This window comes from Hesperophylax consimilis, chromosome 29 (assembly GCF_061612785.1).
Source record: "Hesperophylax consimilis isolate HC1 chromosome 29, BYU_Hcon_1.0, whole genome shotgun sequence".
Classification (NCBI taxonomy): Eukaryota; Metazoa; Arthropoda; class Insecta; order Trichoptera; family Limnephilidae; genus Hesperophylax; species Hesperophylax consimilis.
This window is the reverse complement of record NC_142864.1, coordinates 9,939,187-9,966,530: the sequence shown is the minus strand read 5'-3', so window position 1 is coordinate 9,966,530 and position 27,344 is coordinate 9,939,187. Positions and strand designations below refer to the sequence as shown.

Sequence of the window (27,344 nt, the reverse complement as noted above, 5' to 3'; positions counted from 1 at the left end):
GATTATCTCCTAATTTTTTATTTTGCTGAAAATGTATTACGTATCGAGTATCAATCAATCTGTTTGCTGCCATTGAAGGTAACATATTTTTTCCCTGAAGATCCTTACCAATGGCTGACTGTCAACAGCTAACATATATATCCTACCGGCTGCGCCAGTGTGATGTCGGGACATCACTAATTATCACTACTTATCACTAATTACTATTTCACACTTATCACTAATTCGCCCTGACGTATCGGGTACATCGGGGTGAATTAGTGATGAGCCCGGCTTCACTTTATAATATATTTAACAGATCACAAGTTAAGGCTTAAGAGGAACAGCCGTGTGGCTTTTTTCAATCAAAACTTAAATTTGAATTTGAGGCCAAAAAACTTAACCAAACTAAATAATATTTTTTTATTCGTTACTGGAGAACTTTGGAAGTTCTCTGAGATAGATTATACATTTAGACCAGGAACAGGATTGCGGAAACGTCTTGGCTAGCTAGCAGTAGGGATTTAAGAGAGGTCCAATTACCTACAATAATACTACATATTTATACTATTTTCTATTTGACTCCCTCTGTTTGGCCAAGAGTCAAACTCACTACTTAGTATCCCACAATAAAGAAGAATGGTAAAAAATATGTACAACAAGCTGGGCTTTTCTAAATTTATTTCCCCTGTTTGGTCATGGCAGGAGAGGCGTGGCAAGACATCATGCTGGACTGCTCCTCACGGTTGGCCGTGAAGTGCGACGACGCATCAGACGACCGCGGCTCTTATGAGGGCTGTGGCAGCAGTATCGCCTTCCCTTACTTCATCTCCTTCTACGTCCTTTGTTCTTTCTTGGTAAGTTTTTCCTCTAATCCATCTAAAAGGGTTAAAATCTAAAAGGCTTCGATGGAGCCCCTGTGCTTGAGCTTGTCACTTATTACTGGTACTTACTTCCAAGCATGTCGGTGGACGGCTTGGAAGCAAGATATCACATGATGCCAATGCCCAAATTACGATAACATACTTTGTTCATAAAAAGTATGTTCATAAAGTGTTAAGCATAAAAGTATTTAATAAAAGTATCTGATTGTAGAATCATTTCCGATTTAACCTGTTTGTATAAAATCATTAATACAATGTTTGATACCCCTGATTTATTATATGCAATCTCTTTTCATACTCCAAGCAGGTCGGTTACAAGACAATACCTACCATATATTATTGTAGCAATTCTATATCAACGTCCCAATATCACACTCCTATGCGACGGATTCAATAGCTAGGAAACAAATACTCCCATGTTGTTAATATATTTAGTACATCAATTTCAGTATAGAAGCATACCTTATTGCAGTTTTTTTCATCAAGTATGGGAAGATTTTGATAAAGCTATTCAAATTGACTAACACATTAACAGTATTTGAGAAAGAAAAAAAGAATATTTTGGATTTTTAATATTTTGTACCTTACATGCTGTGTGGATCAAATTAAATAATATTTTTACTTTATATTTATTTTTGTGCAAGTGTTTTAAACAGTTCTTTCCTGCACTATTTACGAATATAATGTTGTAAATATTGTTATATACAGGGTGTATCGGCACTAACCCGACAAACTTTAACCAGCTATTCCTTAGCACATTTGGAGTAAAAAATGTTATGGGCACTTTGCTGTCTGGTAGCATTTTAAAAAAAAATTAAAAACAAAAAAAATTTAAAATTTCCACACTCCATCACTGTCATTGGCATTGCTTTTCGTGTTCAACAGCTGTTATAAGCAAGTATGTCGAAAAGCGTCTTCGCTCTTTCGCACACACTAAATAATAATAGTTAAAAATGAGACTAAATAATAATAGTTAAAAATGAGAAAAATAAACAATAGACAAGTGATAAAGAGTGCATGTCAAAAAATCGCTCCACAAAAATATCCAAAATTCGTAGATTATATTCCCTAATAAACATATAATTTATCGTTAAATGTGTCCCCGAAGAACACTCTAGAGAATTGTCGAATTTTGTGAAATCTATAAAGTCTTATTTACAGTTTACAAGTGTTTTAAACTAACTGTGAAGTGTCAGAGTGTTGTTGCCGAAAAATCAACCATCTGTTATTACATACTGTGCTAAGGCAATTCACAGTATATAGGAGTGAAATACGCCACTGCACGGAAGGCAGCCGTGGCAGCGCGGGTTAACGCACAGCTATCGCTCGCACATTATCCAGCCGCGGCGCACCGAGTTCGATCCTCACACCGACCAAAAAAAAAACACTTTACTTTTTTTTTTAAATAAAATAAATTAAATTAATTAATTAATAAATAATCCTACACCATCTATCTAAAGAAATAAGAACTAATTATCGACAACATCACTATTAGCCAAAATCACAACCAGGCATAATGGCAACTACCAATAAAGTCCAAACACGATCAAAACAAACCGAATCACCACATCGAACTGATGCCTGTGCAGACCAGCAATATGATAAATTTATAAAGTATGTCGATAAAAAGATGGAGGATTTAAAGCAACAACTATTCAAAAAAATTGAAGATGAGACACTGAACATAAGAAAAATTTTTGAATTTGATATATCAGATATGAAAAAAAGTGTTGACCTCAGCCGTCAATATCTCATAAACATGACAGAAAAAATTGATGAAGCAAGCAAATCTCTTGAATTCGATGATAAACAACATTTCAAAGAAAAATTAAGGAAACATGAACCAATTGTTATAATTAAACCTAAAAATCATGAACAAAAAAACACAAAAACACAAGAGGACATAAAGAACAACATAGATCCAGTTGATGTGGGCGTGGCCGGAATCAAGAATTTCAAAAAAGGATCAGTTATAGTGGAATTAAAAAACACAGAGGCAACAAAAAAGATTCGAAAAGAAGTTATCACTAAGCTTGGGGATAGGTATGATGTTGATATTCCTAAACCCAAGAATCCAACAGTAAAAGTGATAGGAATGACGGATAAATATACCGCCGAAGAAATAGAAAATAAAATAAGGATGCAAAATGATTATATAGACAAGGAAAACTCAAAAATATCGGTAAAATTTATAAAAGAAAATAAAAAAAGTAGTGAAAACAATAACTTTACTGTATTCATAGAAGTAGATGGAAAAACACACTCAAAAATGTTAGAGGAAGCGAAGATAAATATTGGATGGAATAGATGTGCTGTCTTCGATCATCTCTCAGTTTTGAGATGTTTCAATTGCAACGGATACAGACATAAAGCAGGCGTTTGTAAAAATAAAAAATCATGCGGAAGATGCTCAAATGAACATGATACGTCAGACTGTCAGGAAAATAGTGAAAAAATCAAATGTGTAAATTGCAAACTGACAAATGAAAAACTTTCATTAAATTTGAATGATAATCACCATGCATGGAGCAAAGAGTGTCCTATTTACAAAAGAAACATAGAATCGGAGAAGAGAAAAATTGATTTTTTAGGATAAAAAAAAAGACAAACGTATACTATTTAAATATTTCAAGTCTTTTGGCCCACGTAAATGAAATTGAAGTTTTATTACAAGAAATGAAACCAGAAATTTTAATGTTAAGTGAAACATGTATAACCAGTGATATTTACGATTCTGAAGTATCATTTATTGGGTATTCAACTGTAAGATGCAATTCATTTAGTCGGCATACGGGAGGAGTTCTAATGATTATTAAAAATGGTATATCTTTTAAAATAATATCAAATGAAGTGTTTGATGAAAAAAATACATGGATACTGGCAGTACAAATAAGAAAAAACTTTATTAAAGGAACATACGCTGTATTATACCACTCACCAAACCAAAGCCATTCAAAATTTTTAGATTTTTTCGAAAGTTGGTGTAGTAAAAACATGAAAAATCAAGATATGTTTTATGTAACCGGTGACTTTAACATTGACATGAAAGTCAAGAATACCTACAGTAATAGACTTCAGAGTTTAGTGAATTATCTAGGAATGAAACAACTTGTGACCAAACCAACTAGAATCTCAAATACATCAGAAAGCATTATTGATTTAGTCATAACAAATCATTTTTACTTGAATGTTAATGTTATGGATACTCCAAAAATATCTGACCACGAAAATATATTAACAATATTTGAAACGACCACAAGTCCGAAGCCACAGGGAATACGAAATATAACGTATAGAAAAAAAAATAACTATAATAAGGATACATTGTGTACAGCATTACAAAACAAAAAATGGATCTGCGATACCCAAGGAAATTTAGACGGAAAAGCCGATGAACTAGTAGGACATCTGAAAACAGTAGTAAATGAGCTAATGACTTTAACTAATATTATATTAAAAGATACAAATAAATGGTATACGAAATCCTTACATATTCTACAAAAACAAAGGGATACAGCCTATAAAGCCTGTAAAATACAATTCACTGAAGAAAGGTGGGAAACTTATAAGAAACTTAGAAACATGTACAGTACAGAAATAAAACATACCAAAAATTCGTATATCAGGCAAAAAATAATTACCTCTCAAAGTGACTCAAGAAAAATGTGGACTACACTTAAAGAAATTATAAGCGGCAAACAGAGGGAAAACATTAAAGAAGTTCGGTTTCCAGATGGAGTTGAAGATGATACACTTAAAATAGCCCAAAAATTTAACACAAATTTTGTACTTAGTGTCGAAAACATAAATAAGAGTATTCCATTAGTCGCAGATACCTCTTCTCAATCATCGGAAAAAAGAGAGAATAAAAATATTTTCAGGTTTAATAAAATTGACAATGAGTATTTAATGAAAATCATTAAAACAATGAAACCAAAATCATCGCCGGATGGAATTACTATAAGCATAATCAAAGATGCACTGCCAGCTATAGGAGACAGATTAGTTGCACTAATAAATGAATCTCTGACTAAGGGAATTTTTCCGCAGTCATGGAAAACCTCCATAATAACACCAGTGCCCAAAATAATAAATGCTAAAAATTTCGAAGACTTCAGACCAATAAATGGATTGCCTAAATATGAACAATTACTAGAATGCATTGTGAAAGAACAGATGAGTAAATTTATAGAAAAAAATAACATCCTAGTAAAAGAACAATCTGGGTTTAGAAATAAATATTCCTGTGAAACAGCAATAAATTATGTGATAAATGAATGGAAAACAGCTATGGATCAGAAGAAAATCACAATAGCAGTGTTCTTGGATTTTAGACGTGCTTTTGAAACGATAGACAGAGAAAGACTAATAATGAAATTGAAGGACATAGGAATCCGTGCAAATGAATTGCAGTGGTTTATTGATTACTTAAAAAATAGAAAACAAAAAACCAAAATTGGAGATACTATCTCTGAAGAACAAGAAATCAACATTGGAGTTCCTCAAGGATCTGTTTTGGGACCGCTCCTATTTATTTTATATATTAATGATATAGTGAAGTGCTTAAAGTACTGTTCCATCAAACTTTTTGCAGATGACACACTTTTATATATTATAGCAAATAATATTGAAGATGCGTTGTCAAAAATACAAAATGAACTTAATGAATTATCTAAGTGGTTAAACATAAATAAATTGAAATTAAATGTAACTAAAAGTAAATTTATGGTATTAGGGAAAAAACTAAACGTAAATACTGTCCTAAATATAGACAATCAAAATATGGAAGAAGTAAAAGAAATTAAATACCTGGGAATCATAATAGATAACAAGTTAAAATTTAACACTAACTTTGAAATTTTAAATAAAAAAATGGCGAAAAAGGTTAATTTCTTAAGTAGGATAAAAGGAAAATTGGACATTAAAACAAGGATATTGGTCTACAATACCACTGTAGCATCCCATCTAAATTATTGTACAAGTGTAATATTTCTAAGTAACAAAACCCAAATTAAGAGAATGGAAGTAATCCAGAACAGAGGCATGAGGTCAATACTGTGTTGTAGCAGGTACACCAGAATAAAAACCATGCAACGTCAACTCAATATTTTAAGTGTGTGGCAACGATTAGTTTATAATACCTTAGTGTTTATTTATAAGCTAAAAAATAAAATGTTACCTGAATATATGTCAAAGAATGTTAAAATTAATAGTGCAGTTCATTTATATCCTACGAGAAACTGCAACGATTTTAGGCTTCCTAAAACACACTTATCAGAAACACAAAACAATATTTATTATAAAGGTTTTAAAATGTTCAATGAACTCCCGGTAATTGTTAAGGAAGCTAAAAGTCTTGCAGTTTTTCGTGGATTATGTCTCAATGTTGTTAAATCTAAATTTTAGTATGTAAGAAGTAAATAATATTGTAGTAGTCATAGAAAATAATATATTAGGTATAAGATGTAAACTCTTATAACTAAATAAAATATACATTAAAAAAAAAAAAAAAAAAAAAAAAATGGTGCCGTGCCATTTCGTTGTGATTGTAAAAGCGCGCCAATATAGGTACACACGTACATTATTCAACGGAATTCGAATAAAATATTTGCCAGATGGGTTTTCAAACTTTGACAAAGGATAAAACAGTGGTGACATGTGGTGAAAATATGAATAATAATTTTTTTATTAAAAAAAAACCTTACCGGACAGTAAAGTGCACATAAGATTTTTTACTCCAAATATGCTAAGGAATAGCTGGTTAAAGTTTGTCGGGTACGTGCCGATACACCCTGTATATGTAAAAGCCTTTATAGGCGTAAATAAATAAATAATCAAATATTTTTTTAATTTATAAATTCCAAGATCATCAATCTCTTTGTTGCTGTCATCATGGACAACTTTGACTACCTCACCAGGGATTGGTCCATTCTGGGGCCACATCATCTGGATGAGTTTATCAGGTAAAATTACATAATATGTGACACTTCTTATCTCATTATTATATGCATATTATGTAATATGTAATATTCTCTCACTAATCCGCCGCTTCCAAAACCGGGCAGATTAGTGGAAGCGGGTGGTTATAGTGCATACATTCAAAATATGCTAAAATTAAAGTTTTTAGTAAAAACAGTTTTTATTGTATTTACTTGTTCAAAGTTAAGATGTGAGTCGTGTAATTTCTATACCCGCTATATCAACTTTCATTGATTTGGAGAAAACCGCAAAAAACTGTCACATCTCTAGCGTACATAAGTAATTGCATTACAATTTTTTATATAATGAATTGGAGTAATAAAATTTCGAAAAGCATTTATTTTTCAATATATGTCTAGCAATAATTAAGTAATTTCGATAAATAAAATGGATAAAGCGGATTTTGATACTCACTTCGTGATTTTGAAAGTCAACTGAGCCGACATGGGGGGTTTAGAAACACACGCGTAGATCATTTTGACTCACGAGTGTGGCGTCAGAGCGGCGGCCATATTGTTTTTTGGCAAAATAACTGCTTGTGATTGGTTGAATCCGATATAGCGGGTTTTGATAGTAACTTTCTGTATGAGATAGCGGATTTGGTTTCTCACTCGCAGTTTTAACATGGTTTTTGGTCGTGATAAGGAGGGTTTTGAAACTCAATTTTAGGCTCCTCGTGTTGCTCGCAAAAATTTGAACAAGATGTCATACTCAGATCATTTTGTCAAAAAATCGGATATAGCGGGTATAGAAATTATAGGATTCATGTCATGTCATTTGTAAACTAATTCAAACAAAAAACGTGGCAGAACTTATCGAACAGAAACACATCCTACAGTTGCTGGATTGTCCTAAAATGACAATATTGAACCACGGTGAATGGTAAAGTGGTCAGCAGAGTAAGCTAGATGGCGGTATAGTTACTTAGTTATTAAGAGTAAGATTCAGTGTGTAACCTAACCTTTCGGTTTACAAAGGTTAGCGCTCCAGTCTAGGTACACGGCAAACTACTGTATTTGACATAGGTATACCGACCAATACAGAGTTGATTTTGTGCTTTTACCTATAGAGTAGTTGTCGGATGGTCGAGCAGACCATTTGGTTTGCTGAGAGAGAAATGTACACGTATGTCCTTACAAAGTATACAGTTGAATGCTGACTGAATTAATGTTGTGTTTTAGATTGTGGAGTGAATATGATCCAGACGCTAAGGGAAGAATCAAACATTTGGATGTTGTCACGTTGCTGAGAAAGATCAGTCCGCCCCTAGGTAACCATTTTCATATTGCTAAACTTATAATTATATATTGCTACAACGGTATTAGACTGTTATTCCAAAACTAAGCGCCGAAAACCACATTAAGAGGATTAACACAGGCAAACCGGTATCACTTCTAGACATCTGTCGTGATGGAGGATGATGAAAGCTATCTTAAATGTTGGCTAAAAGAGGAGGAAGTGCAACAGGGCTCAATACCACAAAGTCAATCACGATGATACTAATGATTCAAAGTTAATTTTCAGGTCCTGTGAATGTTCTATACAATTTCAGTTTTGTGAAGCAACTGGCCAATAATGATATAATAATAGAACTTGAATAGACCTTCACAGAACTTGCAAATCAACTTTGAAATTTGATGAAATTTTCAAATTCCTTGAAACAACCCGTCCCAAGATTTTGATTTTCTTCTATAGCAAATTAATTTATGTAACCTAGAACTTATCACCGAGACGTTTTATAACTAGTCACTTACAGCTAAGACTTATTTCTACTTTTAGCTACAGACGCAGATAATATGCGTTAATGTGATTTATTTGTGCAGGTTTCGGCAAGCTGTGTCCGCACCGTGTAGCGTGCAAGCGCCTGGTGTCCATGAACATGCCTCTCAACAGTGACGGCACGGTGCTATTTAACGCAACCTTGTTTGCTGTCGTTAGAACTTCTCTGAAGATTAAAGTTGAAGGTAAGTGAACAGAGGTGACATGTGGAGAGTAGCAAGTAAAAGGCAATCGAGTATTCAACTCATCTCTTTCCCCTCCCCACTCTTTTCAGCCTCTTACTTACTCCAGTTCTGATTCCCATTGGCTCTGCACAGTTGGAACACTTGTGTTGTTTTAACATAAAAACCTATAGTTTTTTTGTATGTATGTACTTATTAAGTATCGAATAATTCAACATCCAACCAGGTAATATTGACGACTGCAACTCGCAACTTCGTTCCGTTATCCGCAAGATCTGGAAGCGCACTTCGCCCAAACTGCTGGACCAGGTCGTGCCTCCGCCCGGCATAGATGACGAGGTCACCGTCGGCAAGTTCTACGCCACCTTCCTCATACAGGACTACTTCAGGAGGTAGGGACCATGACCATCGTGACTACAGCAACTCACTTTACATAATATATTATACTTATATATATAATATACACTTGGCGGTTTAATTGTCAGGAGAAATTTGCAATGAGGGAATTTTAACTCTTGGTGTGCCGCTACAAAATTATCACCGTGCACCATCTGATTCTATTTTCGTCTCAACTTACTTATTCTTTACAAAATTATGGTTTTGTAAATTGCACAATCTTACCAGAATTTTTTTTATGTAAAAATAGTACCTACATAATAGGCCATATGTAGTTTCCCCAGTGTTATATTCAGAGAAATGATATTTGAAAAGTCCATATCCATACAGATATGCTTGCGTTTAATGCTACGTATAAACAATATGAAATTTCCACGAGCCGAAACGCAAATTATGGGAAGTGAAAAACGCAACTGCAAATAGCATGAAACACCGCTTGCGGTTGCTTTGTTCCTTTCCTGTATTTCGGGGCTCGGTTTGCGAATGTTTTGTCCTGTTTATACTCACCTTAGGAGGTTAATAATCAGATATTTTAGAAATGAGGTACTTTTAGCAATAGTGGAAATATCGCAGTGGGGTATTTTTAGCAATGAGAGATTTGGCAAAGAGGCAATTCAGCAATGAGAGAATTTTATTTATTTATATCACCTGTTCTAAACCAGAAGTTATTTGGCGGTCCGTCCTCTTTGCCTACCCCTGCGGAGAAACGGCGTAATGGTTAGTTAGTTAGTTAATGTTCAGAAGAGAGAAAATGGAAAAAAATGTTGTAAAGGTTTCTTTACAAAATAAACACCCATTATGCCCACTCATTAGTTTTTCTATCTCTCAGGGAGATAACCTAGCAAAGATCTTTGGTATTGTGGTCTTGGTCTATATTTGTGCTCCATGAGTGAGTACACACCTGCTAGTAGTTTAATAATAATGTAGCACACCATTTTGCATCAGTTTTTTCATACTAATTAATACTTAAATTATTATTCTCATTACAATTTTCCTGACAATTACAACTGCAATAATAATTAGTCCACACATTAGATCGTAAATTGTGACTAAACTTCTACAGTAGTAGTTGGTACACCTGTATTTCGTTGAAAAGTAGAATTTTTTATGTTAAAATGTGCCGTCTTTAGTTTCACAGTTTTCATTTTCAAAAATATTTTTTTCGTAGTTGTGATTGTCAAATACACAAAATCCGAAAATACATTTCAAAATGACAAACTGACATGGAATTTACTCTGAATCAAATTAATGTTTTTATGATTAGCACATTGTTTTATGTTAGTTTTTTAAATAAACTGCTTTGAGTCTAAATTTTTTATTCCATTAAAATACTGATAGAACAAGGACACTTCTTGTATGCAATAAAGAGATAGATTTGTATAAGATATCCTAACCTATAACGGGGGTTTAATGTCAAACATCTTTATCTAGAAAAAACATACAAACATTTCTAGGCCTTAAAGTCAAATAATGTTTCATTGAAGAAGAATATAATACTGACAAATTTAAAGTTTAATAAAAACCAAATAATGTTACCTACAAAAAAACATAGGTACCGATAATTTGAGGGCTTAAAGTCAAACAATTTTATCTACATAAAAAAAAAACAAGCCAATAATAATATTGGTTGTCTTTTTGTAAATACCATTGTTTGACTATAATAACTTGAATTATTAGTATGTTTTTTGCAGATAACTTTGTTTGACTTTAAGCCACAGAATTGTTTTTATGTTGTGTAGATAAAGTTGTTTGACACTAAGCCCTGGATAGTATCTAAGACAGTTTATTTATGAAAATATTGATACAGGATGTACAAAACACAGAAATAAAGTTTAGAAATAATATATCTAGAAATTTATGTGCTTTATATCAAAAAAATTCGCTTTAAATTTTACAGTGGCGTAGCAAATGGCTGGAGACTAGACATATCCACATTCATGCATATTTTCTTCATTACGAAAAAATGCATAAAAATCTATTTTATTACAAAACGTCTGCTACGTCACTGAATTTAAAATTAATTTCTAATAATTCCTATTTATTTTTTAAGACAAAATATGTCAATTTTTTTTATGCAAAAATATATTTTAAATTTATTATTTACAGAATTTTATCAACAAATCTTATTATCACACATAATATAACTATTATTATCAATATTTATTTGCTCTTAACACAGTATAGTTAGTCTTTTATTTTATTAACGTAAATATATTTATTTTTTGCAATAAAAAAGGTTTGCTTACATTGATTAATTAATTATTGTCAATTTATTTGATTGCATTATTTTCACTTGAGATTAAAAAAAAAATTCTTCACATCTTTTCGTTAATTTATTACAATATGCAAGGTATCCGGGGGTAAAGTGCACTAACTTCGGGAGGTGATTCTACACAATAATATAAGTAAAAAAGAAAAATATTTTTTTTTTGAAATTCCAACATTTTAATGTATCTATTGAAAAATATTTTTGTACCGGAAAAAATCAGTGAAAATTCGAAAAAAGTTTTTTTATCTTTTTTACTTGTATTATCAAATCACCTCCCAAAGTTTGGGCACTTTGGACACCATGTATAGTTTAAAATAATGCAAAAGAAAAACAATAATAATAATGTGTTACCATTTTACCATTTCAATTTTCTTATTCCCTGGTAAATTTATGACTTATTTTTTACACAGTAGTAAACTTTTATGCAATCATTTTACCTACTAATATATTGATCCCCAATTAACTTACGCCTTGCTAAATTAGTACCTCATTTTATTTACCTTCTGGTTAAGGAATTACACATTTAGTTAAGTCCTTGTAAAATCATAGCACATTTATTTAACTTGTTGTAATGGTAACACTTTAATTTAACTTCTATTAAAATTGTCATATATTATCTGGTGAAATGATATGTAACATTATTTGAGAACCTCCTGGTAAAATGATCACTAATATTCTTGTAATCGTAAATCTCAAGTCAAAATAGCATAGAAATAATACTTGTAAATCCTTTTCAAAATTTAAAATTTAATCATTTAAAAATTTTTTATATTGTTTCTCTTATTATTTATTTAGCCGTTGCTTCTTTTTGGTTTTCTGTCTCTTTTTTTCGTAGGAATCACGCGTAAGTAGAAGCGAGACGCCAGTCTTCCTTAGTCCCGAATCTACTTAATAGCATTAACCGTATGAGCTCTCAATGTGGTAAAAGACAAAGCATCTGGAAATATGTTTTATTTTAATCTGTTTCAAAGTTTTCGTCACCTCCCCCCCCCCCACCTAGTGATACCCACCTTTTTGGTTTTGTTCGTTACACGTTTGGTTTTCTAAAAAAAATCTAATTTATTTTTGAGAGTGCCTTTTCGACATTTGACTTTTTATTTAGATTTACCATCATTCTGAACTGGATTTGCAATCATTCTGACATTAGATTCGCAAATATTCTAACAATAGATTTGCAAAGATTATGACACTTTATTTGCATTTACTTGACAACCTGGTTTGCAGTCATTCTAATATTCGAGTTGAAATCATGCTGACACTAGGTATGCAATCATTCTGACACTAGATTCTCAATCATGCTGACACTAGGTGTGCAATCATTCTGACTTTAGATTTGCATTTTTCTGCAATTTGATCTGCAGTCATTCTAACAATAGATTTGCATTTTTCTGCAAGTTGATCTGCAGTCATTCTAACACTGGAGTTGCAATCAGCAATAACTAATACAATATTTGCAAACCCTCTGCCACTAGATTTACAATCATGCTGACACTATGTGTGCAATCATTCTGACACTAGATTTGCATTTAGTTGACAACTTGATTTGCAGTAATTTTAACACTGAATCATTCTGAGGTACTAGATTTGCAATGGTTCTGACTTTCGACACTGTCTTGTTTTGCAATAATTCTTCGACATGCAAAGTATGTTTTCAAGCTTTGAAATCAATCTATGTAAGATGGTACACGAACTGACAACCGGACATGGTGACTATCGCAGTTTTTAAGGAATTATTTTTCATTCATTTTCCATTACAAAACACAATACCTCATCATAATATAAGTGAACAAAAGCACCTACTTTTAGGCTCAGATGACCCCCCACCAATACAAACTTCATTCATTCATTCTGCTGTTACCCATTGGCTTCATACACACAACGCACGCACAATGCAACAAGCCGCTCCCAACCAGCAAGTAAATAATGAAATTAAGCAGTTAAAGGGCAAAACAAAGTGTGTGAAATCAATTGTAACTGTGTTTGGGCCTTCCCATCTAAGGATCATACCTTTTGACGGCATCACCCAGCTCCCTACAATGATACTAGGTATTATGATCATGATCACTAGGTATTATGATCATGATCACTAGGTATTATGATCATGATCACTAGGTATTATGATCATGATCACTAGGTATTATGATCATGATCACTAGGTATTATGATCATGATCACTAGGTATCATGATACTAGGTATCATTATTATTTCCGTCTGAAACACCAACAGCTGCGCCAACAAAAAAAATCACCCCATGCGTCAAGCAACCACTTGCGCATATAAAAAATCATAACTAACACATATTATCTAATTTTATTGGAATAACTTTTTAATGTTATACCCTGATGGGTAATTTAATAATATATTATTATACGTTGATACGTGAAGAAAAAAATAATAAATATAAATGAAACAGAATAAGACAAAGAAAATAAAAAAGGTAATGGTCGGAACTGGGAATCGATCCCAGGATCTTTGTCTTACTGGGACAACACCTCTATCCACTAGGCCATTGTGACCTAATTTTTTTACGTCATTTTCAAACAATTACTAACTAATTAATTGATTAATTTTTCTTTTTTGTATCACAATACTTTTAGATTTATTAGTATTATCTTCTTCTTCAATAATTAATTAATATTACATTGATGTATACAGTGGTACCTCGACATACGAGTTTAATTCTTTCCGCAACCTTGCTCGTATCTTGAATTACTCGTATATCGATGCAGATTTCCCCATACAAAACAATTAGACTACCATTAATCCGTTCCAACCCCCAAAATGTCACCCCAGTTATTTTTGTTACGTGGTTTTAAATAATAAAAACGTATTTATAAATGACAAATATTTATTGTACAAAAACAAAAAAGAGAATTTTAATAAATAAATTAGATATCCTTACTGGTCTTTGCCTTTTTCGCTACATCAGATGCACGACCTGTTGCAACTTTTTCTGGGTGTTTCTTTTCCACGAACTGTAAAACTCTCTCCCACATTCCTAAGATCTCCTTTATCTCACTTGTAGAAATAACCTCCTCCTCCTCTGACTCCTCGAAACCAATTTCTTGCATAACATCCGTATGCTGCTGTGACTGTAACTCTTGTATCTCCTCAGTCGTCAGTTCCTCGGTGTGCTCCTCGACGAGTTCGTTCACGTCTCTCTCTTCCACCTCTAGACCCAGAGACACAATCTCCTCCTCTACTGACATACCGGGTTCCAATTCTTCGTAGATCCTTTCAGCTACAGCCTCAGGCAGCAGCTTTTTCCGCTACCGGCCGACCTGCTAAACCGAACTCGTATCTTGAATTTCACTCGTAACTCAAAGCAAAAAATCACTCGCTCGCCGGCTCGTATCTCGAAAAACTCGTATGTTGGGCACTCGTATGTCGAGGTACCACTGTATATATAAGTCATACCAATAAAATTAAATATATTTATTCTAAACTTTTTTTAAAGTCAATAGGTGTCCCATATAAATAAATATCGGATGTGTTCTCCGAAATACTATCTAGGTTACAAATAAATTCATTAGAACTTGAACTTAAAGCTGCGAGTCGCTCTCTACGGCTTGTGACGACATACTGGAAATATTAGCACCTTCAAAATAGCTACATACTTTGCAACAAAGGGTCAAAATAATGTATGAAACGATCTGTGACGGAAAACAAATTCATCTTGCTTTTTTATAAACGTGCAAGCGAATGCTTGGCGCCTGGAATGATCATTACTATGACCGCACTACAGCGCTACGGAAATAATCATTACAATATCACTACAGGAAACTGAGAAATGTCAGAAGGGCTATTCCTTCAAGGGGAAGACCCGATTGACTATTACAGCCACAGTTGATTTCATGCCCTGATTTACTTTGCACTTTTGACTACTGAATTATCTACTTGCTAGTTGCGAGTGGCTCAGTGCGTTAGGCGGGTGTTATGTGTACAAAACCATTGATAAATTAATCGCTTGTATGGATTTTTGCATAGCTTTGTTTGTGCAAGGTTTGATAAGTTTTTTTTCCCCGTTTTGATAAGTTTTTTGAACTGATATTCAATTATATCAGTGAGTGTCACTATTTTCAATCCTCGTCATTTTAAACTACTTTTAGATTAACATTTTGTTTGCGTAGTGACTAGAATAAAATACTCAGGTTTTTAGTTTGATTGAGTGATTTTCAATTTATCTATTTGTGTGAAGGTCTTCAAAGGCAATTTTTCTTAGAAATTTTGTCACACTTCCTTATCAGCCTTCAGGGATCCTGTTTTGGACATAGGCCTCCATCAAATATGTCCAGATTTGCCCATTCGTGGCGGCGATAATGTGATTGCATACATCTAATTTCTAGTTCATAATATTCTGTTTTTTATAACATTTGAACCCACTCTGCCCGACTCAAATTTAAATACTAAGGAAGGGCTGCTTCAGAGAATTTGAAAAATTCATCAAATTTCAAAGTGAATTTTCATGTTCTGTAAAGGTTCTATTGAAGTTATGTTATTATATGAATATTGGCCAATTGTTTCACGTAACTAAAATAATTTTAAAAAAATTGAATAAAACTTTGACAGAGCTTGAAAATGGAGTTTGAAATTTGATGATTTTTTTAAATTTTGTGAAACAAATCCGTCCCTTAGGTTGGGGGGTTCCACAGAAATTTTAATGTAACATTGTCATCAAATGGCCAATCAGCGCCATTTTGTTTTTAGGCATATGAATGGTTTCCGTTCAACGCCGATTGTAGATCCGTTTCAGCTTTCGGGCCCTTTTCATTCGGCAAATGTTAACATGTACTGATTTTGGGCACATTTGTAACCTTCTAAATGACAATATTTCTTGCGACAATAGTAGTCTTGTGTTTACTTCAAAATCCAGGTTTTAATTAAATGTAACGCTTAGAGTTTAGAAGAGCTAAATTGTTTTACATAAATTCAATACACATATTACCACTGCCACACAAGTGTCGAAAATGCACTTTTCCCTTGTTTATTTTGTAAATTTTTGTGAATGTTCCCTTGAGTTTCAAACTCTACTCTTAAACTTAGAAACTTTACCATACCGAGACCCTCAGAGCTAACCAACCAACTTACTGTACTGAGAGAGCATGGATTTTGTTAAAAAAGTACAGACATATCTATATAAAATAGGATTAAACATCTGAAAAATTGCTAAAGCAGTAATCTGTAAACAGCCAGTATTTCAAACTATTTAGACTATAAGTAGCTTTATATTTTTTATAAATGTTTGAACACTAAAAATAGAAACACAATGGGTCGACGTACGCGATACACGCATTACTGCGTCTCAGGTCCACGTTCAGGCACACTGGTTCTACACACGCATGGTGACCACGTGACAGGTGGTCTCTGGCACGTCAATTTATTTGACGTTTTTTTAGGTTATGTTTATGTGTTTTATTTATCAGCAGACGTAATTCGTAGCTTTGTCAAGTCTTGCTATTCACAGAGCGAATTTGATGACGATTTACTTAGTAGCCAACTGTCAAAACAAATTACCATAGATATACCAAACATAACAGTAAATGCGTAGATAATACCACTCATAGATGTGAAATCAACTCATTGGAGGCGTGACGCCATCCCCTCCATCTTTCACGTCCCACGCCAATCTGGACAGCCCAGATCGGCGCAGCGATGAAAGCGTGGGTTTTTGCATTGCATGTGACACGTGTGATTTTAAAGCATCTATTTCCATAGAAAATGTATGAATCGTAATTAGTCCAGATATCTTAATGCATTGCTAACGAAGGGTACGTTGACTCAGTGTGTTTCTATCTTTAGGCTTCAGACTGTTTATAAAATGTGCAAACAATCTTTAGCTGCAGACTGTTAACAAGTTGCTGACTGTTAACAACACCTCTGCCATAGGTCACCTCAAATGGTTGGCTACATTTGGCGACTTAAGGTGACATGGGGTGAGTTTTGTCTAGGTCTTTGCGACGGATGCGTTTGCTCAAATACTGCGCGGGATCGGGAGAAACTGGTTGAGGAAGACCATTTGTCCTCTCCAGCAAGACGCTCTCGACCCATTGCCTTGCACCTCAGTGGGAGGGAAGGATTCTGGCGACTGGCAATATGCATTCACCCAGAGTTACAAAATTAGATACAATTCTAACTCTCTTATAGAAGAGATGAGTAATCATGACAGTAATATTTTTAAATCGTATGCAATGGAAAAGTGTTTGTAAAAATCCGAGATTCGTCTGTACTTTTCATAGATTTATTTTTTTAATTTTAAGACTGCTATTTTTGAAGTTATAATTTTTGGTTTTGCTTTGTTGTATTTTATAATTATGTTACATATTTCATGTATATAATATTTTTTACACGCTTTTAAATACCTACACAAACACTATTAATTTATTTATTTATTCACCTACCTGTTGTAAGTTTTTGTTCTTTTTTCCAATGATGTGTATTTTTTAAATGTTCAATGGAGACTAAATTGCTGTGATAATTAAAAAAAAAACTCTAAAATGTTTTGGTTTTTTCAAAAATTAAAAAAAAAGTTTGGTACTTTTTCCATGGCATGTTTGAATGAAAAATTCTCATAATTTGTATTCCCCCATAAAATGTTAAACTTTTTAACATTTAAAAATCTAACATTCCAAAAATAAAAACCAAACAAATGGTTGAAAAGCAAAAGTAGTTGATCCTGTTTTTTGACTGATAGATTTTTACTTTCTAATAAAAGAATAATTTTGTAAATATGTACAATGAGTTTTTAGTTCGTGCAATGAGCGCACATCACTTTTCTGTTCATATGTTCGCCAAAATTCCGAAAAGGTACCGGAGTTCAATTCCCGGTGAATTATTATTATCTATTGTGTTAATATTTTTTTAATTATTTAAAACATTAATTGCTGAAAATGCTTTAATTCTTATATTTCAAATAACATTTGCATAAATGTTATCGTAAGATTATTATTTTTTTTAAATTTTCTACCTAATCTTTTTTTGAAATGCTCAAAAAAATGTTTTTCTGTTATTGTAAATATAATTTATTATTGTCACCATTGTTTCATGTTTGCTTGTTGTTTGTTGTTGCTCTCTCTCTGTCTGGCCTCTGGATTGTGCCTGTGATGTGACGTCACATAACCGTCTCAACCTCTTAAACGTCGCGGCATCTGATGCCACGGAACAATGGATCAAATATCTGATACCTGATGCTGCTGGAACATCTTACCGACTGTTCAATTGGCTGCATCCAAAAACTGAAATGGTTCTGCTGTCTGTAAATGTGGCATAACACAACAGATTTAAGAAAAGGAAAGAACAGGAGGCACGAGAAGGAGAAGCAGGATTAGCGGGAGCTACAGTCACGTTGCAAGCGGGTCTGAGGACCTTGCACGAAGCTGGTCCGGAGTTGAAGAGAGCCATTTCCGGAACACTTGATGATACCATGGATGATATGCCAGAACCCATGCACAGAGTAAGCGCAAATAAATTTAATAATTTCAAATTTAGGACGGGTTCTTTTGGAGAATTTGAACAATTCTTTAACCCTTGAGACGTTGTTGATTTGCACTAATCAACCTTCTACAAGCTTCCATATTTTCAAAGACAATAACAAGCACTATTTCGTTCTCTTTCTGACATAAAAGAAATAATTAATTTTTAGATGAGAGGAAGAGAGATATATGCATTTTAATAATGTGCGGTCGTTCTGGGACAAATATGGTCTTAGGAGAGTATAATGCGCGCACGGCATTTGGGACTGTTTGGGTCTTAGAAGGTCCCAAGGGTTAAAGTTCAGTGAAAGATTTGTTCATGTTATTATTTAAGTTATGTCAAGCAACTAGCCTATAATGATATAATAATAACAGAACTTGAAATTTGATGAATTGTTCAAATTCTGCAAAACAAACCATCCTTACAAATTTCTATAGAAATATCAAATGAACATACAGTTATTTTTGCATATGTTACCAAAATAATTTACTACAGAAGCTACAACTGTGCCTAACTGCACAAATATGTGTTAAAATCTTACTATCAGTATTGCCCTAGTGAAAGACCACCTTTCGAAACTGAAACATTACTTGAAATGGCGGCTTTAGCTGTGTTGGTTGACCAGATCTAAACAGCCAGGTATTTCCCAAACTTCCTCTTTCCAATCTCCGTGCCCCTACCCACTCCCTTCAGCATCACAACATACCGCAAATGGGGATGCCATAATCCCACTGAATCCCGATCGAAGGGAATCTTGAGCGGTATTCACATTAAAAATTACACACAGGTCGTTTGATAGAATTTGAACAATTCATCAAATTTCAATGTTAAAATTCAAATTAATGAAAACCCTATTTAAGTTCTGTTACTATCCAAGTACTGTGAAATAACCTGTTCATGGTGAAATAATAACAGAACTTGAATTTTAACCAGAGATGTGCTTTATTTCAAATAAATCCATTTCAAATGGAAATGCAAAATGGGTATTTTCCATTTTGCATTTTAAATGCTTTTCTAAAAACCATTTTGCATTTTGAATTTTAAATGCTTTTCTCAATGCATTTTCCATTTTAAATGCTTTTTTGCAACATTCTTCCTACTATCTCCACTCATCTTTTTTTCATAAGCCCCAAATATCAGTCGGTCCTCAACCTCGCTATGAGAGATAATTTACATTTGTCAAGTTGCTCCCTGGTAGGAGCCCTGGCAATTGAGTGATACCATTACAAAAAATACTGATTCAAATACTGAAAATGGGGCCATGACGCAGTAATATTAAATGTTAGATAGCAGTTTCTATGTTTTTACGTTGGCTACATTAGTCCCGTACAAATTTTTTGTGGTTTCATAATCTGTAGTCGTGGTGTTTTTGGATTTACCATCATGTAATATGTTTGTTCTACATTGATGTCCATTATTAAATGACAAAATTGTTTAAAAATTCTATAATTATTTTAATTGTTTGACCTGAGAAACCATTTTGCATTTTCAATGCATTTTGAGGTATTTTGCATTTTGTATTTGAAATGCTTTTCTAAAAACCATTTTGCATTTTGCATTTTCAAATGGAAAAGTTTTGACCCATTTCCATTTTGCATTTCAAATGGTTTTGGGTACCCATTTTGCACATCTCTGATTTTAACTTAACGAAACAACCCGTCTTTAGTCTCAGTTGTTCTCAGAATTTGAAGAATTCATCAAAGTTAATTTTCAACACCTGTAAAAGTTTTATTCAAGTTATGTTCTTATTTAATGAGTGGCCAGTTGTTTCACTGAACTGAAATAATACCAGATTTGAATAGAACTTCAAAATCATCAAGTTCTGTAAAGTCCTGCTTAAGTTCTGTAACTATCCAAGTATTGTAAAATAAATGGTCCATAACACAACTTGAATGGAACATTCACAGAAATTGAATATTAACTTTGAAATTTGATGAATTGTTCAAGTTCTGTGAAAAAACCTGTCCTTAGACTTGCTGTAAGAAGAACGAAAATAGACAAATATTATGACTAATTATTTTTCTAGATATGAGAATCCTACTGAATATTTGTGCTAGGCCAGTCGTTAGTTTGTGCACGTGGAGTAGATTAACGGAGAAATGAGCGTCAGGAGATTATACAATGCGCAAGTGATTGGAAGGAGACAATAATGTGGCGGTCTATCACATGAGGTCAACGGGGCGAACCCAACCAAATACTCCCCGATATTCATTATTTACTTAACTCTTTAAACCCGTGAAGCTTCAGAGCTAAATGTCCTTAAACGTGGCACTTTTTCATCGATAAGTGCTTGCGAGACATCTGTTGTGTCGTTCGCATACGAGGCACGACTGCTTGCAACCAAACTGCTATGATGTTCGCTTACAACAGGTTAAGTGAACGATATATTTGTATTATTTTATATTCATTATTTACTTTACTTTTTAAACCTGTGAAGCTTCAGTGAGAGAATGACCGAGCATCAAGAACCAAAGTCCGCGCTGAGCTCAAGACCGATAGGTAGAAGGAGCCTGGGAAGGCCAAGGTTAAGATGGAGCGACAACGTCCTCAAAGATTTGTCTGCCTTGGAGCTTCGAAACTGGAGAGAGCTGGCGCGGGACCAAGATGAGTGGAGGAAGACTCTTGAGGAGGCCAAGACCCACCAGGGGTTGTAGAGCCAAAAGTGATGATGAAGCTTCAGTGCTAAATGTCCTTAAAGGTGCTTGCGAGACAACATCTGTTGTGTCGTTCGCATACGGGGCACGTGCTTGCAACCAAAATGCTGTGACATCCGCTTACAACGGGTTAAGTGAATGATATATTTGTATTATTTTAGCGAAATCATTCACTCTTTGGTGGAGTGTGGTCATCCATGAGGAAGCGGGGGGGAGGACGGGGAGGAAACAGGAGGAGGGGAGGTCCTGGACAGAATCCTTTAGGAGGGAAGCTGTCTCCGTCTTCCAACAATAGGGGTAAGTTTAATTTATTTATTTATTTATTAGATACTAAAAAATACAATTACAGAATAATGACGCTTTGACTGCCCAACTGGGAAGGTTTCCTGTTTCAGGACAGTCAAATTGATAGGTTTAGTTCATATTCTATTTAACTTAACCCCAAATAAATCACGATATACACTAAACTTGTAATCAAATTCACCAAACAAATCACTGGGGGAGCTAGAAGGATTACTAATGGGACACTATCACCTCACTTATGCAGCTGTTGGAAGTGGGAATGAACAGCCATTTATCTATGGTATTATCTATGTCCCGCCTTCATAGAAAGAAAGCTCAGGTACCCGGCGAGTTGATCAACAATCAGGAAAGAAACAGAAAACGCATCTTATTTTATATATATTTTTTAATTTCTTTATTAACCTCTTAAATGACAGCGCATCCGTGGATACATTTAAAAAATCGTTTCTCTGAATATAATTAGCTATTCTTGGGAAACTACATGTGTTAGGTTATGTACTATTTTTATAAATGTATAAACACATTATCTGGTAAGACAGTACAATTTATAAAAACTTAGTTTTTGCAAAAAAATTCGCGAAAGTTTGGTATTTTCTCTTTCTAACACGATTTATATCATATTTCTCGCCATGACAGTAAGGGAGATGTAACGATTTTTATGAGACCGTATGAGTTCTTTTCAAAAGCGAACAATTACCTTGTAGGGCTAGTATCAAAAATTAATTGATACCAAGTAATAAAAAATATCGAAATTATGAAATTTTGGCATTATTAACCTCTCCCGTACTGTGCTAAAAAAATCCACGCATTCCGGTGCTGTGTAGTCAATACACATCTCAAAATAAGCGATTTAATTTCGGAAAAATATGAATATTCATAGTTAATCGCTTATGTTTATTATATTTTATATCAAAAATGATAAAAATTGTAATTTAATTGCTGAAAACATGAAAAAACCATCGGCAGATGCTAAACAAACGTGCGAGGAGTCCTTATCTAACGACAGCCCGCGACCGACTGGCTGCAGGTGCTGTATGGGCGCTGGACTCACACACACACAGCTATGCTGTCATAGGTATCGATGGTCTAAATACAACTGTGGACGTGTGAATTGCTCATGTTCCCGCATAGCGAACTAAAGCGGGACATCAATAGCGTGTCATTTCCTCGCACACTCTTCGCGTAGCAGTATCACATGGTTGATTGTATTGGTGTATTTGTTCCCGATTTTTAACAAAACACTCTTTTTTAATTGAATCTGAAAACTATCTAAAATTATATTTTTTAATTCAGTGCATAATGTATTACGGAAGAATACCTAAAATCTGAACCCAGAATACACACCACAGATAAGGAAAGGTTAATATACCTTAATGAAAATCCTGCAAATCCTGCAGGATTCCCAAATTATATCTAGAATTCTGAGGGATATTAATATGTATCTCTTTTCATTAATATGTGTAAAATGGTTGTGTTTAGCTGATGGAGTCAGCAACCACCTGAGCAGCATGATGCAGCGGGAGCTGGGACTGGGAGCAACGCAAACTCCTAACAACATGTGAGTTCAATTTGTATCTCTTCTATAATAAACAGCATCAATTTTTCAACACCCAAAGTTTCCATGTAAGCAATCAAAAGATGCCACACTAATTCAATGATCCTAACCTTTACTCGTACGCGGCAGTCTTTTCGACAATCATAACTCAATTTTTTAAACTGCTATAACTCTCTTATTTTTTGACAGATTTAAAAATTATTTATCTTAAAAGGTTCATTAATTCTCCTGCTTTATATTGAAACACATAAATAAACAATAAATTTAAGGATACGGCTAAAATATTATAAACATTGAGGCTTAACAAAAAATCGTGCATCACAAATCATCCAAAATTCGGCGCCGCTTACACAAACACTACCATATTGTTAAATCATCATCATCTTCAAACAGTTTTATATAAAGAAATAAGAATATTTAACCAATGAATGCCAGATCAATAAGAAGCGCCCCTAGGTGATATCTCACAAAAGCCGCGCTACACAAATTGTCCAATAAATTAATAAAGGATCATATTATTTTTGGTCCACATATCTGCTAAATTCTTTGAGTGTTTACGTAGTACATAGCCGCTTAGGTCAAATACAGAAACAGTCGATTCCTTTTAATGGGTACACATCAGGCTCAAACATTCTGTCCCAAATAAGCGGCTGTCAATAAACAAAATATTTTTAAAAAAATGTAAAAAAGCTCAATAATGTATTTTTAAGCTCTATACAATTTAAATTTAAATTGAAATTCACATGTTTTATAAACAGTAACTTAAAAAATAACTTCTTGCACCCGCGGTACTGTATTGCGAACTGAACAACTTTACGTTGACAAATCTCGGCGGACGGCAAACAGCTGGAGTGGGTAAAGTCTACCGAATTACTGCCGAATGAACTCACTCACTCACTCGCGCCGCACGCCGCACGCCCCCCCTTCTTAAGTGAAATTCTTATACTGAGTCACGTTTTGACTTCAGATGAGAATTAGTCCCAATTAAACGAAATGATGTCCCAGATAACTGAAATAAATTTGCATTAGTTTAATTTATTTGGTTTCTGTTCCATGGTTTTTGACCCAAATAACCAGCTGTCCTGATAATTCGGTGTACCAATTAATTGTAATCGACTATAATAATAATTTGATAATCTGTATAGCGCCATTTTTGTGAAAAACCACCTCAAGGGCGTTGTAAAGTATGCGTGTAGGACTGACCTTTATACAAAATTGAATTGAAGCTTTAAAAGTCTTTTATCTTGGTTGGTGAGTATTTTTACTAAGAAATCTACTTTTGTTCCTTCAATATTTACAGACAATATTTTTAATTATTCCCCGATATTTAGTGATTCCCCTTGGACGTGAGACCTATCGGTCTTAATCCCTTTATGTAGCGGCTTAATTTGTACTCAGAGACCCACTTATTTTGAGTGCCGTATCACTCACAACCCTACCTACATATGCGGTAAAAATAAACGTGCAGACAGCAACGAACAGCGCGGCAGACTCAACCTTTGCGTGCGATAGTTGGCGCACTACTTATTTGGTGATCATATCTGAAGAGCCACATAGTTCCCCACCTTCCTCTTCCCCATCTCCTTCCCTTCCCCACTCTCTTAAACCTTGCAACATACCCCATTTAGGAATGCCATAGTTTCACTGTCTCGTGACAGCTGTAATACCTAAAACTCTCGTGCAGTATTCACATTGTAAATTAATATTAATCCCTTATTTTAGATTCCCGGGACAAAATATAGTCCCTGATGGGGTATACGGATCGGTGTTCCCCAACAACCAACTGGCCGGGCCCAACAACCAACTGGTGGGCCTCGGCAACCACGAGCAGATTCCCATGAGGCCACTTATCCTCAACGGAGACTCCGAGAAGATTTACCAAGTGCTAGAGTGAGTCTCACTGTTACTAAACTTTTGTCAAACCTTCACTAGATGTTGTAATAAGTACTGAGTTGGGGAATAGATTTATTATCAAAAATTGGTATCAGGAACATGTATAAAGGAGAAACTTTTAGTAATACTAAAAAAAAATTGTGTAAGCCCAAAGAGTCAGTAGAAATAATATATTTAAAAATAATAATCACTTAGTTTTAACCATTTTTATTGTTTAGATGCAATCGACATGTGTTGTGATGCTCACCTCATGGGGGTTTACTTATAACTAAATAACAAATATAGACTTAAAGATGAGTGGGAGAAGGATACGAAGGGAGAGAAGGGGGGGTTACAATGGGAACACATAAATGGTTCCTCAAAATAAGTTTCCCAGAATCTGCGTTTAACGGGGACCATTTAAATGGCATTGATTTGTCTAATTTTAAAAGAGGACCAAGGCCTAGGCAGTATCAAGTTATATATGAAATATAATTACTCTGTATTATGTACTTCTGGTGTATTATATATTAGTCGCGATTAATCAATTAAAAGGGTGTTAAGGGACGTATTTGATTAACTTTAACCAGTGATTCCTGACATTATTTGTAGTAAAAGTAAATGAAATTTTGGTCTCCGGTGACATATTTGATTTTTTTTTTTTCAGATTAAAACATATAAAATCAGTAGTTATTGGACAGTTAGGGTCGGGGTGAGGGGATGGGCGGTTAGTCGGCTGAGTGACAAGTGACAACATGTCGAAGAAAAAAAAAAGTTCGGTTCTGGAAAAAAATTTTGAAAAAAAAAAATTAAAAAGACACCAAATTCCAAAAATTCATTTATGTACATTTTTTACTCTAAATAATGTCAGGAATCACTGGTTAAAGTAAATCAAGTGCGTTAATTAACAATTGCGGGATTAACACCCAGTATAGTGGGTGCTTGGGGAATTTATGAACACTTGCCTTCTGATTACTTGGAATGGATTACTTATTAAATATTACCTATTGTTTCCATCAAAGCAAGCAGGAGCAATTTTTCTGCTTGGAAATGTAAGGTCTTTTAAAAGTTGCATGAAATTTATCATAATTGAAAGAAAGAAATTTTTTATTCAAGCTTTGGCATTATTACATTTAAGTGATCCGAGTTAAACGCCAATTCTCGGCCCGTTTTAGCTTTTGAAGAAATTTCGATCAGCTAACCAGCATAACAACATGAGCATTATACTTGTCGGCTGATCACAATTTGTTCAAAAGTTGAAACGGGCCGGGAATTGGCGTTTAACGGGGACCATTCAAATGGCTTTGATGCATTTGAATATCAGTGAATTAACTGGCCCTAAGAAAAAAGAATTCGACTTTTTCAATTTTCAAAAATACATCACGATTTTAAACATTTAACGGAGGCCTCATATTTCCATACCTTCCAGTATAGTTGTTGTGTAATCTGTGCTTTAGACGTACCAAAAATGTGTGGTTACTTTTCAGAAAAACCACTGCAGATTTCCTCAATGTACACTGTAACAACAGTAAGTGCCGCGGCAATCGTGTTGAGTGTTATTGAGGCTTTCTGAACTCCAACGCTGACTCCTGAATCCATTCACTATCTGTCGATCCTCTCTGTGTTCATTTATATCACTGGTTTATTGTTTAGTATTCCGTTTCTCGTTCCACCCAATGTGTGTTATTTGATGTTTTAATTAATGGAACACAAGTAGGTATTTGGCACTTGGATCGATTGAAAACATGTACATATTGGGTGTTTGAATTGATGAAAAACATGTATTTAATATTTTAATGATAGAACACAAGTATTTTGAATGGTTTGTAAATGTGTAACTGATGTATGAATTGATGAACACACAAATATTTGGTATTTGAATCAATTGAAAATATGTATGTATTTGGTGTTCGAATAAATGGAACACAAGAATTTGGTGTTTGAATTGATGTAATATATGTGTTTGATGTTTGAATTGATGGAACACAAGAATTTGGTGTTTGAATTGATGGAATATATTA

The 27,344-nt window shown here is 34.0% G+C and overlaps 1 protein-coding gene across 1 annotated transcript in view; it reads left to right on the top strand.

The window, feature by feature from the left end:
• The window catches only part of Ca-alpha1D (Ca[2+]-channel protein alpha[[1]] subunit D), a 229,062-nt gene that overhangs the window by 190,028 nt on the left and 11,690 nt on the right, over positions 1 to 27,344 (top strand). Inside the window, exons 32-41 of the mRNA XM_089649395.1 lie at positions 685 to 836; positions 6,729 to 6,826; positions 8,024 to 8,112; positions 8,666 to 8,806; positions 9,030 to 9,195; positions 18,745 to 18,919; positions 21,755 to 21,890; positions 23,376 to 23,454; positions 25,174 to 25,341; positions 26,811 to 26,851. Coding sequence (XP_089505521.1) covers positions 685 to 836; positions 6,729 to 6,826; positions 8,024 to 8,112; positions 8,666 to 8,806; positions 9,030 to 9,195; positions 18,745 to 18,919; positions 21,755 to 21,890; positions 23,376 to 23,454; positions 25,174 to 25,341; positions 26,811 to 26,851 — 1,245 coding nt within the window. The remainder of the gene's footprint in view (positions 1 to 684; positions 837 to 6,728; positions 6,827 to 8,023; positions 8,113 to 8,665; positions 8,807 to 9,029; positions 9,196 to 18,744; positions 18,920 to 21,754; positions 21,891 to 23,375; positions 23,455 to 25,173; positions 25,342 to 26,810; positions 26,852 to 27,344) is intronic.